General features: G+C 40.3%; 1 protein-coding gene across 3 annotated transcripts in view; it reads left to right on the forward strand.

Annotated features, from left to right (window-relative positions):
- LOC145283845 (phosphoacetylglucosamine mutase-like) overlaps positions 1 to 21,665 on the forward strand; it is a 198,143-nt gene that overhangs the window by 90,716 nt on the left and 85,762 nt on the right. For all 3 annotated transcript variants that reach the window (XM_080132953.1, XM_080132954.1, XM_080132955.1), the window contains exons 7-8: positions 12,437 to 12,592; positions 20,779 to 20,821. In XM_080132953.1, coding sequence (XP_079989079.1) covers positions 12,437 to 12,592; positions 20,779 to 20,821 — 199 coding nt within the window. The remainder of the gene's footprint in view (positions 1 to 12,436; positions 12,593 to 20,778; positions 20,822 to 21,665) is intronic.

The following is a 21,665-nucleotide window of genomic DNA, read 5'->3' on the forward strand; positions in this document are numbered from 1 at the left end:
GACCCGATGGCTTCATGCGACCTGGTCGACAGATTTCGCCTGGATCACCCGGGGTGGGAGATGTGGACGTGGCATCCTAATACGCCTTCCTATCCAAGTACTTACTTGGATCGGATGTTAGTTAGAAGAGGCGATGTAGATTTCCTATCTTGCCCCACGTTCCACTTTTTAGGACACTCGGACCATAAACTAGTTATGGCCCGTTTGAACTTAAGTGCTAGGCCTAAACTAGCCGGATACTGGAAGTTCAACAGCACCTTGTTGGAGCTGGAGGACTACCGGTTGAAGGTTACCGAATTAATTCAGCGGGCTTTAGTGGGGGTGGTTACCGGGAGTAAGTGGTGGGTTAGTCTCAAGGCTAAGATTAGATGCCTCTTGGTCCAGTACAGCCAATGCCTCGCACTAGATAAGGCTAAGGCCAAGAAGCGTATAGAGAATAGGCTGACCCAGGCATTGGAAGGTGGGGATCCCCTAGAGATAGCGCTAGCTAAACAAGACCTCAACCGCTTGGCTAGCGAGCAGTACGAGGGCCAGATAGGCTAATGAAAGTCTCTAATGAGGCTGTTAATATTGACGCTGTTGAGCGTAAGGCTGCTCTAAGGCGCGGCTCGGACGGTTACATTCGAAAAGTAAACGACCTGGAAGGGCACGCCCTCGTGTTGACGCGGGAGATTTGCGAGGTGTTTCGAAAGCATCTATCGGAGCGCTTCACCCAACTCCCCAGACTCAGGGTCGAAGAGTTTGGCAGCTATTTGGCCGACTCGCCCCGCCTCATGGCGGCTCGAGCGGCTAGCTGTGATGGTCTTGTCGCGGAACATGAGATCATTACTGCGTTGAAGCAGGTCGGCTGCAACAAGTCCCCGGGGCTTGATGGTCTATCCTACGAATTCTACTTGAGGCTGTCGCCCATGTTGGCCCCTATTCTGACAGATATGTTCAACCATTGGTTTGTTCAGGGCTCCATCCCTGGGCAGGTGACCAAGAGTGTGGTCACATTGCTGAGGAAAGGTCAACGGCATGGTGGGGGGGAAGATTTAGATTTCAGGCCCTTGAATCTGCTAAACAGAGTTAAAGATTTTGGCCAAAGTTCTTGTGAATCGGTTGCAAGTTGTCATCACTGACTTGATCGAACCAGATCAGAGCTATGCTGTGAAGGGGAGATCGATTCAGGACAATCTTCATCTGATACGCACGATCATAGAGGAGACAGAAGACGACGCCGAGGCCGCGCTGATCAGTTTGGATCAGTCCAAGGCTTTCGATAGGGTAGACCATAGGTTCCTGGGATCTGTGCTGGAGGCCGCCGGATTTAATCCGGACTTCCGCAAGTGGATCTCTGTACTGTATGACAGGCCGATGGTAGCGGTGCAGAGCAACGGTAAGCTATCGGAGTCTTTTGCCGTCTCCCGGTCGGTGTGACAGGGTTGTCCGCTGTCGCCTCTCTTGTACGTCCTGGCGTTGGAACCCCTTCTTCGCAAGTTAAGGGACGAGGCGATTACACCAGTCCTGCACGGAATAGCTCTCCCTGGAGGCACACGAGCCAGGGTTTCCGCGTTCGCCGATGACGTCACGGTGTTCGTGTCTTGCCCCACGGACATTCAAGTGGTCACCGAGGCGCTCGCTCGATATAAAGAAGTTACGGGGGCCGTCTTCAATCGCAATAAGTCGGTGGGTCTGCGATTGGGTGCCTGGACTGGAGTAAATTCGCTTCCGGGCATCTTCAGTTGGACCGACGGCCTGGTCCGGATCCTTGGTGTGTGGTTCGGACCGGGTCTCCAGCTGAAGAAAAACTGGTTGGAAGTAGAGGCCAAGGTCGAATCCTCTGTTAAGACTTGGGTTCAAAGGAAATTGTCCTTGAAAGGTCGGGCGGAGGCGTATGCTACATATGTCTTTCCGCTCATCCTTTACTGTCTGTCTGTACTTCCCCTCTCTGCAAAACGACGAATCAGCTTACAGGAGCACCTCGACACCCTCTTGTGGAACGAGGGTAAGCATTATGTTTGCAGAGAGGTCTGTGTTCGAAATCCGAGCGAGGGAGGTTTGGGACTGCCCGATCTCCTGTGTCACAAGCACGCAGAGAGGTTGGCCTTCCTGAGCCGTTCATTGTACGTAGACGTTCCATGGGTCACTGCGGTTGAAAGCTCGTTTTCCAATCTCACACCTCACCCCTCGGTCTCTGCCGTGCTTCGACCGAGGGGGGAACAAACATTCTACGCCGAATGCCGGTCTGCACTTAGAGCGTTGCTGGGGACCAGTGTCCTCGAACAGTCTAGGAACAGGCTTTATCGGGAGCTAGTGGTGCGTAGCAAAAAGGAACCGCTAGTGAAACGGACGGGGATGTCGTTGGAGGAGGTCCGCTCCCAGTGGAGTTGGGCGCCGGGACGGGACTTTCTTACAAATTCAGAATTTTCCCTTACCTGGCGACTTGTCCGGAACGCACTGCCTCTCCTGAATGAAGAAACCCGGGTTTACTGCCTGCGCTGCGACAAATACATGAGAGAAACAGCCGGTCATGCCTTTTTCCGCAGTAGCAGGCTCAAGACCCTCCTAGGGTACATCAACAAGGTAACGGCTTGCATCGATGCCAAGCACTGGCTTGAACTCGACGAATCATATTTTGTGGAAAACATTGATCCGCTGCTAGGTATGGCACATGAGGTACTGGGTCCTACGGAGCCCATCCCGCTAGGTTAGACAAATAAAAAGTAAAGAGACTCTTGACTGGTGGTACAAATGAGATCCTGTCCCCCGATTGTTTGTTTTTTGGCACTAGAGAACCTTCCTAGGCTACCCCACCACTACCCCCCCCCCCTATCTTTTTGTTTTATCATCCCCTGATCGACCCCTACTATTATATTTTTGTATATTTTTTCTATACTTCCCACTCCCCAACACGAACTGGTTTTCTTCCAAATTCAAGAACTTTTTATTTTTTCCAATGAATTGAACTTTTTTCACACACACACACACACACACACACACACACACACACACACATTTTAATTTAAAAACAAAAAAAAATGCGCACATACACACACATACAGAAATTGTATATATATATCCTTTTTGCAAAAACGCTGGGGTTTTCATTAGTTAGCTTTAGATTCCACAGAGTGAATGAGGTATTGTGGTAAATGTTGCCAGTCAAGAGTAAAGTCGCCAAAAACCCCATTTTTACTTTAGTTACAAAGACCCTGCAACACTCCCCTCCCCAGATCTTGTGCCTAAATTTGTTTTGTCTTTTGGAGATTTTACTTTTTTAAATGTTTTAATTTTATATTGGAATTTTTTTTAATTGGAATTTTTTCTTTAAACCAAATAAATTAAATATAAAGATCAAAGTGTAATATCTGTTTCTCATTTTTGATTTTTTTTTCAAGAGGTTCGCCACTTGACCCACCCGTCAAGTTTAAGGCTTTTACTTTGGTCACTTTTGTGACTTTACTAACCTTGGTTAGTGGGACCGACCCCCTCTTTGGGGAGTCTGGACCCTTTTTGCTCCCCCAGGACCGACGCCATTGTGTGGTAGTCTGGACCCGAAAACCGATCCCTTCTTTGGGAGTTTGCTGTTCTCGGGACCGACAACACTTTCTTTGGTAGACGTGACTTGGTCGGGTTAGCTTAGCATTTTTTCTTTTGGGTACTTCGTTTCCTCCTCTCCTCTGAGGTTGAAATGGTCTATTCTCTCCTCTCTTAATTGCCTGAGCAGCACTCTGACCTGCCAGGCCCAATCTTTGTCTTCCTTCGCTGCTCTCCCAGTGCATTGAGCAGACCGGGTTCTCTTTCTCGCTTCCTTGGGGTTGTTTGTGGGTAGGGTGACGCGGGTAGGGTGGGTGTTTCGTTTCTGCTCCCCTCTCTGGGCAGAGATGCCTATCCTCTCTCTCTCTTAATTGTGACGCGGAACTCTTACCCACTAGCACCTACTGCGTCTTCCTTCACTGCTCTCCCCCTTGCGGGGATCTGAGCTGACTAATCCGACATCCCTGTGAGGGGAGGTCAATTCACTTTCTCTCTTCTGACTTCACCCACTCCCCTCCAACCCCCCCCCCCATATCCCTGCATTTTCTTTTCTCCCCTACTACACTTTGGTCCGTGGCAGCGGCCAGTGCATTTTTTCTGCACGATGCTGGGGAAAAGGCGCATACCACCGCAGATGCGACACATCGCCCCACTCGAGTACTCCCCATCGGAGGGAGCACCTCCCACAAATGATGAAGAAAAGGAGAAGGCCAGGGTAGGGCCGCAGCCCGCGGCGACCCAGGCAGCGCCAACACCAGAAGGGCAACCAAACCAGCCCCCTGCTCCCCACGAGGGCCACTCCCCAGACTGGGGAGTAAAAGTAGCAGCTGACGAGGGAACGAGATGCGATCGGGGTGGTACACATCCTGCGACACCCCTTCCACCTCAATCCTCGTCGGTCGGAGAAAGCACTCCCGCCCAGGCTCCCCAAGAGGACCACCCCAAGAGGAAAGGGACCAGGAAGGCGGTTGGTGAGGGAAAGAGGTACCTTTCCGGGGGACCACTCCCAACGAACCCCCCTCCACCTCAATCCTCATCAGCCGGAGAAGACCCCACCGCTCCTGCTCCCCAAGAGGACAGCTTCCCCGCAGATGAACAGAGAGAAGTTGGAGACGAGGAGGCTGAAGGCAACAATGGTGGCTCACAGCCTGTGACACCCCCAGTCTCCCAGCCCTCCTCCAGCCACCAAGCACCTACTCCCCATGAGGGCAGCTCTCCAATGCCCGAAGGGAAAGATGACAAAGACGGAGTTGCCCGTAGAACCCAAGCGCTTTTCAGGGACACTTTGGAATCGCTAAAGGCTCTCGGGGGGGGGGGGGAATATAAGGCACCACCGTAAAGCTCCCCAAAACACTCTGACACTACCGAAAGCCCCGAAATCCAACGCAACGACAATAAAGCCCGATGGGAGAAATCCCATGACTCAATCTCTGGGCAAAAGGAAGGAAACGGACCAGAAGGTGGGCCAAAACCAGTCTACAACACCACAGGAGGACTGGCCAGAGTTAGCCCCAAACAAAAGGGCCAAGCAGCAGCAACAACAGAGCCAGCAGCAGAAGGAAAAGCCAGCGGCAGCCGATTCCCTCCCCAGTCCGTCCAACACCAAACAGGACGAGACTATGGCATGGGGCCCTCCGGAGCTGGAGCAGATGACACTTGATGATTATAGGGAACTCTTCAACTCCACTTACAAGGATGTCACAAAGGGAACAACCATCATACCCCTTCCGGGACAGATTGAAAAATTGGAGAAGAGAGTTCTCTCCCTGATCACCTCTGACTTCAAGACCAGGAGTTTAATGGGTGTCAATAAAGACACCATGGTGGAAATCCTCATTGACTTGAACATTCTGGCAAGTTATATATGCAGGAGGAGTTTCGCCATGTGGGACATTCTGCTCCCCAGAGAGGAGGATGCAAAAAGACTGGCCAGGACTGAACACAGAACCAGGAACATTCAGCTCCAGCCAGTATACCTCAGCGGGAGGAACACCACTGTCTCAGTACTGAACGTCCCGTGCAACATGACCGAAAAACAAGTCGGGGGCCATACTGAGTCAGTACGGTGAGGTGGAGGGAGTCGCCCCAGCCCGCAGTCGATGCAACGTTTTGACTGGGGACTACAAAGTTCGGATGGTCCTGGGCAAGGACAGTTTTGAAAACATTCCAGCCATGCTCAAGTTTGGAGAGCAGACCATGACACTGATCGTGGAGGGGAGAAAACCTCACTGCTGGCACTGCCAGTTAAGGGGACACATGGCCAAGGACTGTCCTAAAAGGCAACCAGCGAAACCCCCGGGAAAAGTCCCCACCAAAATACCCGCTAAAACCCCAGTAGAGGTACAAGCCCTAGCCGCAGCTGCAGGCAATTCCAACCCAGCAGCAGAAGCAGGTTAGGCGGCAACGGTCACAAGGAAGGGCAGACCCAACAAGAATCTGCCAAACCAATAACGACCAAAACCCAACCCGAAATCACCCCGATGGACAGTCAGGCACCCTCTTCCTCAAACAAGAGGAAGCTCCAAGACTCTGAGGAAGAGTTCGCGTTGGAGGGTCTAGAGACAGCCACAGACACAGAAGAGACAATATCAGAGGCAGCAGTCAGCAAGAGAACGACGAAGAGGAGGAAAAGCAGGAGATCCAAGGGAGACACCCCCACCCGCAAAGACAATATCCAACCAGCCGAGGCTGAGCCCCACAAATCTCACCCCTCAAAACAGCCAGAGCAATGTCCCCCCTCCCTCCCCGAACCCCTAAGAACACTACCTCGCAATCCATCCCCAGAAAGTTCGAGTAACAACCCCAAAAAACAACCTCTCCCGCCAACATACACCCCAACATCTGACATCCCCTCCCCTACTCCCCCGGCTCCCACTCCCCCTCCAGTCAAGGAAAAACACACCCCACCAATCCGCATGGAACGGACAAAGAGACTCCCCTTCCTTCCAGGAGGAAGGATATGTGAGACGGGCCCTCTGCAGCCAACAACAGAACTGAAAGGCCAGCAGAAGGTCCGTTATACACAGCTAAAAAACTTTCTTTACGTCGGTGGCGATAATGTCACCGACCCAACCAAGTTCAAGGACGCTCCTTTGTTGACCAAATTTATTAGGATCAACAAGGATTCCAGGACTGAGGCCCTCTGGGCGTGGATAGACACCGCGAAGGATGCAATCCCAAGCCAGCAGCTGGTGGACACGGAGCATCCTTCGCTAAACAATTTAGTTTTTAAATGCAAGGGAAGTGTCCCTGTATATATTCACCCCTCCTTCTACAGGGCTATAGAACTAATTTTCCCCCTGGACGTGGGAGGTGTGGCCAAGAATGGAGTACCCTCTACAGACTTACTGAGTGGAAGCCTTGGACAGGCCTGCCACGTCCTCACCCCCGAGGATTTCAGGCCCGTGTGTGACACTGAATAAGGTAGGTGACCATGGCTTTAAACTTGGCTACTTATAATGTGAGGGGCCTCAGATGTCGAAGCAAGTCCGCGCGCGTGCTGAGAGATCTGGTGTCCCTCAAGGTAGATATTGCCGCTATACAGGAGACCCACTTTATTTGTGACGGGGATTGTCAGGTGCTGGTGGACGATTACGATATTTACTCAGCATATGGCAATACCTATAGTCGTGGAATCTCCTTGCTAGTAAATCGCACCCTATCAGCGTCGGTGAATGTTGTTCACGCGGATGAGGACGGGCGGGCGATTGTCGTCGATGTTGCCGTTAATAACAGTGTGTTTCGGATAGTCACAGTTTATGCACCCAACTCCGCTGTGGAGAGGGCTTCCTTCTTTCGACGGGTGGAGGGCTTTATAGATGATCCGGAGAGGGTAGTCTTAATGGGTGATTGGAATGCCATCCTTGATCCCAAGATAGATAAGGTCGGGGGGACTAGCGGGTCGGTGTGGTGTGACAGCAGTCTGTCTCACTTGATGGCTTCGTGCGACCTGGTCGACAGATTTTGCCTGGATCACCCAGGGCGGGAGATGTGGACGTGGAATCCTAATACGCCTTCCTATCCAAGTACTTACTTGGATCGGATGTTAGTTAGAAGAAGCGATGTAGATTTCCTATCTTGCCCCACGTTCCACTTTTTAGGACACTCGGACCCTAAACTAGTTATGGCCCGTCTGAACTTGAGCCCTAGGCCTAGACTGGCTGGATACTGGAAGTTCAACAGCACCTTGTTGGAGCTGAAGGACTACCGGTTGAAGGTTACAGAGATAATCCAAAGGGCATTAGTGGGGGTGGTTACCGGGAGTAAGTGGTGGGTTAGTCTCAAGGCTAAGATTAGACGTTTCTCGGTCAAGTACAGCCAACGCCTCGCACTAGATAAGGCTAAGGCCAAGAAGCGTACAGAGAATAGGCTGATCCGGGCATTGGAGGGTGGGGACCCCCTAGAGATAGCACTAGCTAAACAAGACCTCAGACGCTTAGCTAGCGAGCGGTACGAGGGCCAGATAGTTAGGGCTAGGCTAATAAAAGTCTCGAACGAGGCTGTTAATGTAGACGCTGTTGAGCGTAAGGCTACTCTAAGGAAGTGCGTTGTGCGCTGTCGCCTCTCTTGTACGTCCTGGCGTTGGAACCCCTCCTTCGCAAGTTAAGGGACGAGGCGACTACACCAGTCCTGCATGGAATAGCTCTCCAGGGTTTCCGCGTTCGCCGATGACGTCACCGTGTTCGTGTCTTGCCCCACGGACATTCAAGTGGTCACCGAGGCGCTCGCTCGATATGAAGAAGTTACGGGGGCCGTCTTCAATCGCAGTAAGTCGGTGGACCTGCGGTTGGGTGCCTGGACTGGAGTAAATTCGCTTCCGGGCCTCTTCAGTTGGACTGACGGCCCGGTCCAGATCCTTGGTGTGTGGTTCGGACCGGGTCTCCAGCTGAAGAAAAACTGGTCGGAAGTAGAGGCCAAGGTCGAATCCTCTGTTAAGACTTGGGTTCGAAGGAAATTGTCCTTGAAGGGTCGGGCGGAGGCCTGTGCTACATATGTCTTTCTGTTCATCCTTTACCGTCTGTCTGTACTTCCCCTCCCTGCAAAACGACAAATCAGCTTGCAGGAGCACCTCGACACACTCTTGTGGAACGAGGGTAAGCATTATGTTTGCAGAGAGGTCAGTGTTTGAAATCCGAGCGAGGGAGGCTTGGGACTGCCCGATCTCCTGTGTAACAAGCATGCAGAGAGGTTGGCCTTCCTGAGCCGTTCATTGTACGTAGACGTTTCATGGGTCACTGCGGTTGAAACCCCTCGGTGTCCGCTGTGCTTCGACCGATAGGGGAACAAACATTCTACGCCGAATGCCGGTCCGCACTTAGAGCGTTGCCGGGGACCAGTGTCCTCGAACAGTCTTGGAACAGGCTTTATCGGGAGCTAGTGGTGCGTAGCAAAAAGGAACCGCTAGTGAACGGACGGGGATGTCGTTGGAGGAGGTCCGCTCCCAGTGGAGTTGGGCGCCAGGACGGGACTTTCTTACAAATTCAGAATTTTCTTACAAATTCGGAATTTTCCCTTACTTGGCGACTTGTCTGGAACGCACTGCCCCGTCCTGAATGAAGAAACCCGGGTTTACTGCCTGCGCTGCGACGAATACATAAGAGAAACAGCCGGTCATGCCTTTTTCCGCTGTAGCAGGCTCAAGACCCTCCTAGGGTACATCAACGAGGTAACGGCTCGCATCGATGCCAAGCACTGGCTTGAACTCGACGGATCATATTTTGTAGAAAACATTGATCCGCCGCTGCCTAGGGAGAAAAGAATGGTTTTTCTAGCGATACTAGCAGTAGCGAGGATGGTCATATGGATCACACGCCTCAAGCGAGTCCGCGAAGGGATATCTGTTCCGGATCGGGATCTGATAGTCTACTTTAAACATCTGCTTAAAGTAAAGATCAGATGCGATTGGAAGAGGTTGCCTCGAGTGGCCTTTGACAAGAGGTGGATGCATGACGCTAGCTTGTGCATCCGACGAGGCGCCAAGTTTGAATTCGTGTTACCACCATAGGCATGGCACATGTGGTACTGGGTCCTACGGAGCCCATCCCGCTAGGTTAGACAAATAAAAAGTAAAGAGACTCATGACTGGTGGTACAAATTAGATCCTGTCCCTCGATTTTTTTTGTTTTTTTGGCACTAGAGAACCTTCCGAGGCTACCCTACCACTACCCCCCCTATCTTTTTGTTTTATCATCCCCTGATCGACCCCTACTCGAAGGTCGCCACCTAATATATTCCCCCCTTTTGTTTTTAACAATCTATTTATTTTACTCCCAACACCCGATATGAAGTCTTCCCAATCCCCATTAGGGATCTCCCCGCTTGTTTTCGGTGCCCCGGAAAACAGTAGGCGATCTAACTACTTAGATTAGCTTAGGGAGGGACCTTACTAACAAATGCACTAATTTTATTTTTTGTACATTTTTTTCTATATTTCCCACTCCCCAACACGAACGATTTTTCTTCCAAATTCAAGAACTTTTTATTTTTTCCAATGAATTGAACTTTTTTCACACACACACACACATTTTAATATATAAAATATATAAAGCAAAAAAAAAAAAAAAAAAAAAAAAAAAAAAAATACACACATACAGAAATTGTATATATATATATATATATATATATATCCTTTTTGTAAAAACGCTGGGGTTTTCATTAGTTAGCTTTAGATTCCACAGAGTGAATGAGGTATTGTGGTAAATGTTGCCAGTCAAGAGTAAAGTCGCCACAGACGCCATTTTTACTTTAGTTAAAAAGACTCTGCAACACTCCCCTCCCCAGATCTTATAGAGCCTTGTGCCTAAATTTGTTTTGTCTTTTGGAGATTTTACTTTTTTAAATGTTTTAATTTTATATTGGAATTTTTTTAATTGGAATTTTTTCTTTAAACGAAATAAAATAAATATAAAGATCAAAGTGTAGTATCTGTTCTTCAGATGTGGCACTTCCATTTCTTGTTCTCTTTTAGTGGAGGAGAAATCCTTCACGACTGAGACAATTTTTATTTTTGTACCTTTTCTCCACGTTAAAAAAAACGACCCTGGTGTCTAACTCTGTCCCGTGGGGAGGCATTGTGAATAGGTACAATCTGATTGTCTTCAAGTCCAATGTAAACAAGTTCTTGATGAACCGTCCCCCTAAGTAATCCAATTTACAACTTGCGTTTATTACACTATAATCACATTGACTAATGTATACCCATTAGCCCTTATCCTCGAATGGCATCCAGGCTTTGATAAGTGGTGATTTCAACAAGATTCACTTGAAAGTCAGAAGTTACAGCGACAGAAACGCTGTGAAAATAAGATTCAAGATGAGAACAGTAGTCCAAATAATGAATTATCAATTCTGTTCTAAATTCTAGATTTAAAAATTATTTACACCTTCCATTTATTTTATGGAAGAGCGATTAATAGTGGAAAAAAAAAAAAAATCAATTCTTATGCTAAAAAGAAAAAAGAACTCTTAACTTTTGCTTATGCTCTCCAGAAGTGAGTAACTTCCCTCTGGCTTTTTCATGACGATTTATTTTACTGAGAACTATGCAGGGATGAGCCACTATGAGTACTGCCATTGATTTAAGAAAAGAAAAAAAAAAGAAGAAAAATAAAGCTCAAGGGAAGTAACTCACTTCTAGAGAGCATAAGTGGAGGTTATTTTATTTATTTATTAATTTTATTTATTTATTTTTTTTTTTTCAGCACATTCTCATAGTGGCTCGTCCCTGCGTAGTTCTCAGTAAAATAAAGCTTGTTTAAAGCTTCCTCAGACTTGGGCTTTTTCATTATAATTCTAATTAATCCAGTTTGGAATAAAATGTATCTTTTTAATTTTTTTACAATCCAGAGCACACCTTTTTAGAGAGCTGGATTTCTCCATTTTAAAAACTTACCGTATCTGACTTTACTGAGGAGGCAAATAAAAAAAAAAATTTTTTTTTTTTTTAAATTCATTAACAAAAATAAATCGAACTAAAAATTATGAAATTTTCATAACCGCGAAATTCTAACTTTATTTTTCACTATCAAGTTGTTTTGATGAAGTATTTCTTTTTATTTATTTTTTTTTTTTTTCAAAAATATTTAAACTAATTTCAGATTCTCTATAATTTGCATCCAACTAATCATAAAATTAGTATCGTCAATTTTATTAGAATTGGTGTCCTAAATGCTGTATTTATGCCAAATTAGGTGCAATGCTGTTCAATAGTTTGGCAAATTTGCATTTAGTTGGAGCGTTAGAGTTGCAACGTTTCCAAAACAAATTTGGAAATTTGATTAATGGTTACGAATTCATAAATGTTTAACAGTAGTAATAGTAGTATAAGAATTTTTGGTGATTTCGAAATTATCTAACAAAGCAAAAAAGGTGGTTAAAACAAATTAAATACGCAACAAATAAATGTTAATAAAGGCAAGCAAGCTAAGTTACTCTTCTACCTATCCAGGTAAGTTTTTGTGTGTTTTAACTTATTTTAAGGGTATTTTTTATATTTATTATTATAGTCCTGATTTCAAAAGTTAAAAAAAAAAAAAAAAAAAAAAAATATTTAAGTGCTATCAGCTAGAATCGAACCTGAAACTATAGAATTTAAAGCTAGTGACATTACCACTGTACCAATGTGACATGCATATAAGCCAATTAAAAATAAACTAAGATGAATGTAAAAAATGTTTAACGATTTTTTTTTTTAAATTTTGACCCCTTAAAAACAATTTTAACTGGCTAAAGACCCATAAAAGAATGGTCCGTAAAAAAAATCCAATCATTTGAGGTCCCTCTGTGACTTTGTTTCGGAAGAGATAGTTTGAAAATATGAAGACAGATTGAAAGACAGACATATAACATATAGCCATTTATATATTAGATTTATATTAGTGTTTACTAATCTAATATATATTATTTTTCTAATTTTCAGAAACCGTCATGTCCGGGATCGTACAAACCATGTCTTATTTTGGATGCAGCCAATGGTGTCGGAGCCACAAAAGTGTATTTGCTTAAGCATCATTTAAATGATGCGCTTGATATCGAAGTACTTAATGATGGCAGTGATGGCATTTTAAATTTCGAGGTAAAGCGATAGCTTGATAAGAAATGAACCCTGTAGAGGATAAATGTGTGTCCTCAACTCTGACTTTAAAATAAGAAAAAAAAAAATAGAACCGGGTTACATATATACAAACAGAACATTTATTATGAACAATAGAAAAACATAAGTGTGTGTGTGTGTATACATGTGTGATCAGGCATAGTTTTAAAATGTTCATTAGTTGTGGTTGTTAGATAATCAATTGTTCGTTACAGTCCATTAATTAGCGAAATTAAGTTAATCTTGCCGTGGAAAAAACAGTTTTTGCATACAAGTTGTTGCATTAGGCTTCACATTTGCACTTGTGCTGAGAATGACTAAGAAAAAAAAATGTTGTCCTAGTCGCGTGTCTGGGTTGCAAAAAGAAAGAAGAAAACAGAAGCGAAGGGTCAAAAGTAAGTGACCTTGATGCCTGTCATGGCAGATGTCAGGTCAACGTTTTTGTGCTGCGCGTGCATGATTTGTTTTGTGCCTGTGTGTTCGCGCTACATGCGAAACCTGATATAGCAGCTGTAATAGTTGCTATAACCCTTCTCTCAATTGAATATGTTTCTACATTTTTTTTAGATGAGGATTGATAATTTGGAATATTTAGACTACCATGCTCATCTTGAGTGTTATTTTCACAATGTTTTACCTGATATAACCTTTGACCTTCAGATGTATCTTGTCAAATTCTGGAAGGTTTCGGTGAACTTTGGAATCTGTACTAAATTTCGAATGAAATGCTTTCTTTAATCCACGGGAGTAGCATGCTCTCATTCCGTCAGGCATGACTGGGTAGAAGACTTAGGAAATCGCAATTGTATTTTTTGTGTTCAGAAAAATTGTCAAGATCACTGGATATCATAATAACAAATATACATAATAACGGATATCATAATAACGGATATCATAATAACGGATATCATAATAACAAATATGCATAATAACGGATATCATAATAACGGATATCATAATAACGGATATCATAATAACGGATATCATAATAACGGATATCATAATAACAAATATGCATAATAACGGATATCATAATAACGGATATCATAATAACGGATATCATAATAACGGATATCATAATAACGGATATCATAATAACGGATATCATAATAACGGATATCATAATAACGGATATCATAATAACAAATATGCATAATAACGGATATCATAATAACGGATATCATAATAACGGATATCATAATAACGGATATCATAATAACGGATATCATAATAACGGATATCATAATAACGGATATCATAATAACGGATATCATAATAACGGATATCATAATAACGGATATCATAATAACGGATATCATAATAACAAATATGCATAATAACGGATATCATAATAACAAATATGCATAATAACGGATATCATAATAACAAATATGCATAATAACGGATATCATAATAACAAATATGCATAATAACGGATATCATAATAACAAATATGCATAATAACGGATATCATAATAACAAATATGCATAATAACGGATATCATAATAAAAATTATAAAGACTTATTTGTATTTGAACTCATTTTATTCATGGTAGAAATTAAATTATTTACCTAATGATATGGAATATCGGGCATGTTACCCTCTTGCTAGTTTCTCCTTGCCTCCCGAACTCTCCAGTTTTCAAGGGCCGTAACTCAGAGCAAAGGGCGATAACTTTCCTGAAAGTTATATCCCCTTTTTATCGCTATAACGGTATTCTTAGTATCGCCGGCACTGAGGATTGGACCATTACCTTTCAAGAGTTTCACTTGAAACTGAATTTTTCCTAGTTCTTTATCCATTATGTCACAAGTCATGGTAAACGCAACAAGAGCATGTTACCCTCATGGATTAAATGGTTTTATCTAAACTTGCATGTGAGTTGGGTCACTATCTTGCATTTAGTTGTTCATAGTGACTGGGCTGCATGCATGAACTGATAACACCAATGAAATGCCATAGAATATTTAGTATTATTTGGATTACTCAAATTATTTTTATTTTGTTATTTTGACAACATTTCAATCAATAATAATAAGGTAATTAACAGGCGACAAGAATAGTCTATTTTTATTTCGAGGGTAGGTATAAGAATATTTAAGTAAAAAAAGAAAATAAAAAAAAATTGGAAGCGTAAAATAAAGTTTTTTTTATAAATAAACGTTTTCACATGCCTGTAAATTGTAACCTGATGTTTTTAATGTACATTTCACAGTTGTTGTTTTTTTTTTTAATGGAAAATCACGTTTGAATTGAAAGATATATCCGCCATATTTTTTTTAACGTTTTGGTTGGTAAGCAAGATTGCTGGCATGCGTTTTTCTCAGCCAATCAGAATATGATTAGATTTATGCCTTGTATTGACACCAATTTAGTTAATCAAATGTGTTCGGAATATTCCACTTACGTTTGTAGATAAGCGCAGGATGATAACGCCCGAAGCGAATTACAATATTAAGATAAAGATTAACATTTCTATATGGTCATGGATGATCAAAATGAAAACTATCTACTTCTCCAGATTAATTAAAATTCAAAATCCTGTATAGTTTGAAAAGTTCTATTTGAAGAAGATTTGAGGTTACATCGGCTGAAATGTTGTGAAAATGAAAACGAAGATAAGAATAGCAATCCAAATAATCCAAACTAGCGTGACCTGTGGAAATTCCACATGGGACTCATTCATATGTAATATATTGATGTTGGCATTCTGTAAATGTTCAGTGTAAATGGAGACGCTCTGATATTATCGTAGCTTTTTTGTTAAAACTGCGAAAGTATTTATCTAAGCTATCACGAATGTCCGGCAAAGCCTGGTCGTAATGTATGCTTAAATATGATATTTTAATTATTGCAGATTTCGTATATATTATTATAGAGTTAATGTTCTATCGATTTTTATATGTTATAAGTTGCGATTTCAAAAATAAAAAAAATATATCCATATGACTTGGGTGCATTAGCTTGAATCGAAACCGAAATAAAAACTTGTGAATATATATATATATATATATATATATATATATTTTATTTATTTATTATTTTTAAAACGGTAATCTACGTACACGCGTGTTTCAAGGTCATCACCTCTCGTCAGCGTAGTTTAACTGTTTCTAGGGATCGAACCTCAGACCATGTTTACCACAGTCCGGTGCCTTAACCGTTAGGCCATAATCCCTAGATTAATTATACTGTTTATTTTTATCGCTTATAAATTTAGATTTTGTTATTGTTGATTTTTCAAGCGATACATACGTTTAATATTGGCTCCGCCTCGGAGCTCATTTTTTTATTTACTTGGAAAGTCGCCCTTTTTAATTTGGACGTATATAACATTTTTTATTTATTTATTATTTTTAAAACAGTAATTTACGTACACGCGTGTTTCAAGGTCATCACCTCTCGTCAGCGTAGTTTAACTGTTTCTAGGGATCGAACCTCAGACCATGTTTACCACAGTACGGTGCCTTAACTGTTAGGCCATAATCCCTAGATTAATTATACTGTTTATTTTTATCGCTTATAAATTTAGATTTTGTTATTGTTGATATATATATATATATATATATATATATATATATACTTGAATTCCTTCAGCCATAATCAAAACCAAAACTTATGAAGAATTCTTGGTAAAATTATTTTTGACAAGAAATGGAAGTACATAACAATTAAACGACCCAGATGTAAGTGTGACACAGAAAATAATATGCATGCTATTGTGTGTGTGTGTGTGTGTGTGTGTGTATATATATATATATATATATATATATATATATAATATATTATTAACCCTCATCTAAAAAAAAAAAAATCTTAAACGTAATAAAATATTTTAAATATTCATTAATTGAATGTTACTGGTTAGATCATAAATTACTTTTTATTTCTTTATGCAGATGGCTGTCAAAACAGGCCCATTCATGACAACCTTCATGCTATATTCTGGTCTCTTGCTCTGTTTTATCAATGCAATCACATATTTACTTGGACAAAGAACTTCCTGCTTTGAAAGTGGTTTGCACTAGATGATGTAACCTAATCTGGAGACCTTGACCAAATGTAGGTCAACAGATAAGAATATCTGGAAACTGATTATTTTTGTTGAAATACGTTTATTTATGGACTATTTTTTTTTATAAATATAATAGCAGGTTGCCCAGCATTGCCCAGTCATAAAATATGCATAAATATTATATTTTAATTCATTCAGATTTTTTATTGTAGAACCAATTCTCTATTGATTATTATATTGTACTCGATATATAGTAATGATTTTAAAAGTTAAAAAGATGACTTGGGGAGAGGGGCACATTGGCTAGAATTGAAACCAAGATATTTAGCGTTCTATCATTTCATTTATGAACAGATAAGAAAGGTTAAAATATTAAGCGATTTCAAGCTATGAATGTATATTTGTGCATGTGCAGAAGTAATGAGTTTAGTCAACTTACTTTTGCTGAGGTCAACTGTTTATTTTTTAATTTTGATCCCTTAGCAGCTATTTTACCGGCTAAAAAACCAAATCCAAATTGTTCCACGGGTCCAAATTCCCTATATATCAAGTTTAAAATCTGTAGACCAAATATTCGAGGACTTTAGTAGAGACCGTTCTGCACATACAAACAAGGTCACGTTTTTTATATATATATATATACACACACACACACACACACACACACACACATATATACAAAAAAAGGATAAAAGATCAATAATTGTGAAAAATCAGCTTCCAAAGGAGAAACAAAACTAGTAAATGTACAATCATTTCGTAAACGATATCCATTTATTTATTTAATATTGACAAATAAAACATGTTTGGATACTATCTCTTCATCAGTACAAAAGGAGGGGGGAAAAGGGGAGACACCAAAATTAAACTAGCGTATTGGAGTGAGTATGGTGGGTGAACCTCTATAGAAAAGCAGTCCCAGAGTTGTTTCTTTATAGTTCGTAAGTAGATTTATGGATGTGTGATATTCCGTGTTAATCTTATCTTTGAGCCACACACTTCAAAGACTTCTTGTTAACAAGGAATATTACTTAACCAATCTATGCAAAAATATTTTATTCATCAATATTAAACAAATAAATGGATATCATTTCTGAAACGATGGTACACTACTCTGATTTTTTGTTTTTCCTTTTGAAGCTGATCTATAATTTCACAATTATTGATCTTTTATCCTCTGCAATAATATAGGTCTAGGTAAATACCACCATCTACTTTATCCTATATCTGCAATACTTCAAGCACAGCACTTTTAAAGTATTCATACATTAATAAAACATTGCTCTTTTAGGTCTTTGGTCTATTATTCTCTTTCTCATATATATATATATATATATATATATATATACATACTTCAGAATAGTTTTTATTTAACAATCAGTTGTTATGGAAACGTGAGATTGTAGGTTTACAAAATATTACTGGCAGTAATATTCTATAAGTTATCCCATCTAAACAAGAATTGCTCGATATGCAAGATAGAGCAAATAAATTAAATTGTAATTCAATGAATTTAAAAAAACTCTCATTGAAATGAAATGAAGTGATTGAGTTTCATATCAAAGAATTTTTATTATTCTAAGCAAGACAAAGAATGCTTTAGAAAATTAATCTCCTTAACCTATAGGGTTTCGATGTCTACCATCTCATCAGAGGAGAGAAAATATTAGCAAATACTTTATAAGTATTTGCTAATATTTTCTCTTGTGTGCACCCTATTTGCTAAAGTCAACTCAACCACTTCATTTCATTTCAATGAGAGTTTTTTGAAATTCATTGAATTACAATTTAAATATATATATATCCCTCTTTGTTTTATTTTACTTCAGTCGAAGTTTTCAGAAATCAAGGGGCCCACAACCAGGGGCTAACACTTGAATTCTATATGAGATACATAGATATTCGAATGTTCCATTTAAGTTCTTTATCTCTCAGGCACTGAGTTAGTAAAGAATTGAGAACATAATTTTCCTCTCCCCAATTAACCATTTTTATACGTTGTAGTATATCTTTCATGTTGGTCTCTTGGTCTTACTGGATCCCAGGACAAGAATTTATCTAGTCTGGTGAAGTATCCAGCTTCGTGTTATTACTTGAGGTAATATCACTTGGAGAAGGTGCACCATTCCTCGTAAAAACTAATGTGGGGTAGCCATAGTGAGGAGATCTTATTTGGGCAACGAATACTATGTGATTTTGAATATTTGGTCAGGGTTTACTTCTATGGAAAAAGTATCCTCATGCCAGATTGTTCTGACAAACCCCTGTACAGAGAGACCTTAGACACTCGAGAACAGTGTCTAGTTGTGTGCGTTAAAACTTTTTCCATCCTAAATGCTACGCAACTATGAACAATGTAGAAAATACGCATAAATAAAATGAAGCATAATAGTTAAATGAAACTAATCATCCAATAAGAAGCCATAAAAAATGAATAATCAATTTTAAAAAAATATGTAAATTAACCTTCATGAAGTTGCTTGCATATCCATGACTCTGTAAATTAAGAAGTTTGTTTTAATAATTTTGAAATAGATATGTTAATTCGTCCTTAGTCAATGAAAGGGAAATCCTTTTATGCTAAAGCAATTTTTATTTTTATCTACTGCCAGATTGCCCCTTTTTGAGGAGCTACTATTCCCCCCCCCATACATTAAAAACGACCTTGTGTTGAATGGTACATTTTAGGTGGAATTGAGATAGGAAATGGGTTAAGATTCAAAGGAGGAAATATAAACACGTGTGGACGGATAGAGAGAAGAAAATTTATTATAGGGCAAAAAGGGATTCTGGGATTTTTACAATAAAGGGGAGACAATCACAGGAAGAGTTCCAACGCCTTGTGTCACATATTGCTTTCGTGGGGCAGCAATTAAATATTAATAAAGTAGGCTTTTAATATCAATGTCAGTGTGACAAAAAACTCAACTTTATAGATTAAAATAAATATGTTTACAGAAATAATTAATATTGAAATTTTTTTTTCAAATATAACCAATTAAAATAAATAAATAAAAAATGAATGTTTACTGTACATTTTTTAAAAAATATGTATTTTTCATAATTAATCAAATCAAATGTAATGAGAAAAAAATGTACATTTGTCCAAAAATGATTGAATAAAGTTCATAATAAAAATGATCCAGTAGACGATATTGCAAAAAGATTATTTTGTCTTCAGTACTGGCTACACCATTTAGTGCAGGACACTTTAAAAAAAAAGGAAGTCGTTTATCTGGGTAAATGTACACTTGAACGGTTTTATCTGTTTTATCCTTCTAAAAAATTTTTTTTAAAATTGATGGATGGAAAATTTTGTAGATGCAAGGGAGAAGAACGGAGAAAATATGATCGGGCATTTATTTCTGGTTTGAGTTTCGAATTGTTTCTTACTAATTCTACCCCATATTATAATTTAACGGGTGTAGAAAGTGGATCTTGCGGCTACTTTCAGCAGCCGCGTAACCCTTGCTTCCTTATTTTGTCTTTTAGTCCTCACATTCCACGAGTGATACTTTTGACAAAGAGGAAAGAATCTGTTTTCTAGGTCAGAATCTATTCAATCGAGCACTTATTGTTGGCAAGTTTTTGACCTTGAACAAAGAGGAATTGAACCTAGTAATTCATTCCCATTTGTCCGTTCGTCTAGTTGTCTGTTCGCACTTTTCTCTTGGATTTTAAAAAAAATTTTGCACAAACATTAGTCATGGTGAAAGTATAGGAGTAAAATTGCCCCCAAATTGTTCATTCATTTGTTCGCACTTTTCTCAACCATGTCTTGGATTTTTTTCAATTTTGCACAACAACTAGGTCGATTAAAATCAGGTTTTTATTTTATGGAAATCGCTCCAGACAAGGCATGAAGTCACTTGATGTAAACATCAGACAAGGCATGAAGTCACTTGATGTAAACATCAAGTGACTTCATGCCTTGTCTGGAGCGATTTCCATAAAATAAAAACCTGATTTTAATCGACTAATTAGCTTTCACATCTCCTGCTTTCTTATCTAATAGTATAATTTTTTTTTTCACCAAGAATTGAAACTTGAATATTACAAGAATGATGAGGATAACTGTCTGTAAAAAAAAAAAAAAAAATTTGAAAAATTTGTTTAATTGTTTTCTTTTTTAATTTTTTTTTTTTTTGTAGTGTGGTGCTGATTTTGTGAAGACTCAGCAGAGATTGCCTCCAAGTAAGTAAATATAAACTCTCACTATATTGGTTACCTTGTTAAGTTACTTGCATTAATGTACTTGCAGTAGAAAGTAAAAGGGATGTGGCTACATGAATATAAAACTGTGATTGGTCAAATGAGATCACGTGATAAAGAGTACATTTAAAAAAAAACTGAATAAATTAAAACAATTGGTGACATACAAAGATCCTCTTTCCCATGACCACCTGAATAAGGAATTTATTAGGCAACCTACTTTGAATTAAATGTTGTTCATACTCCAAAATTCATCACAAGACAGTTTCCAGCTATAGAGAAGACAATATGGCATGTACAATATGGTTCACACTCGGAGAGTCCAAATTAATTCATTAGATCAATGGTTTACAATTGCTAATCCAGGGACCATCAGTGATCAGTAGGGTTAGGACAACAGCATATTATTTTCATTGTTTAGATTCTAGAGTGTGTATCCGTTAATATCTTATATGCTATTATATAGAGTGATGTGGTTCTTGTTTAATCGACTGTGTGTAACAGTCTCTGATATATACTCGAGTGAAAACAATGAAAAGAATATGCTGTTGTCATAACCCTAGTGATCAGTAATGACTTCATGTGGTTCACCTGGCAGTCACTGTATCTTGCAAATAAATTGAAGATTATTTTATTATTGGAATCCTTTGAGATGAGTAATTTGTATATTTATTTATTTAACCACCTGATGAAGGCCAGAGAAATAGTTGGTCAAAACATTGTGAAATAACTGAAGATGAGAATAACAGTTCGTAAATAAATAAATAAATTGGAGATTGTTGAACATTTTGAAACCAAATAAACTTTCAGCATTATATACCTATTT

This window comes from Euprymna scolopes, chromosome 8 (genome assembly GCF_053919585.1).
Source record: "Euprymna scolopes isolate OS-2025 chromosome 8, ASM5391958v1, whole genome shotgun sequence".
NCBI lineage: Eukaryota > Metazoa > Mollusca > Cephalopoda > Sepiida > Sepiolidae > Euprymna > Euprymna scolopes.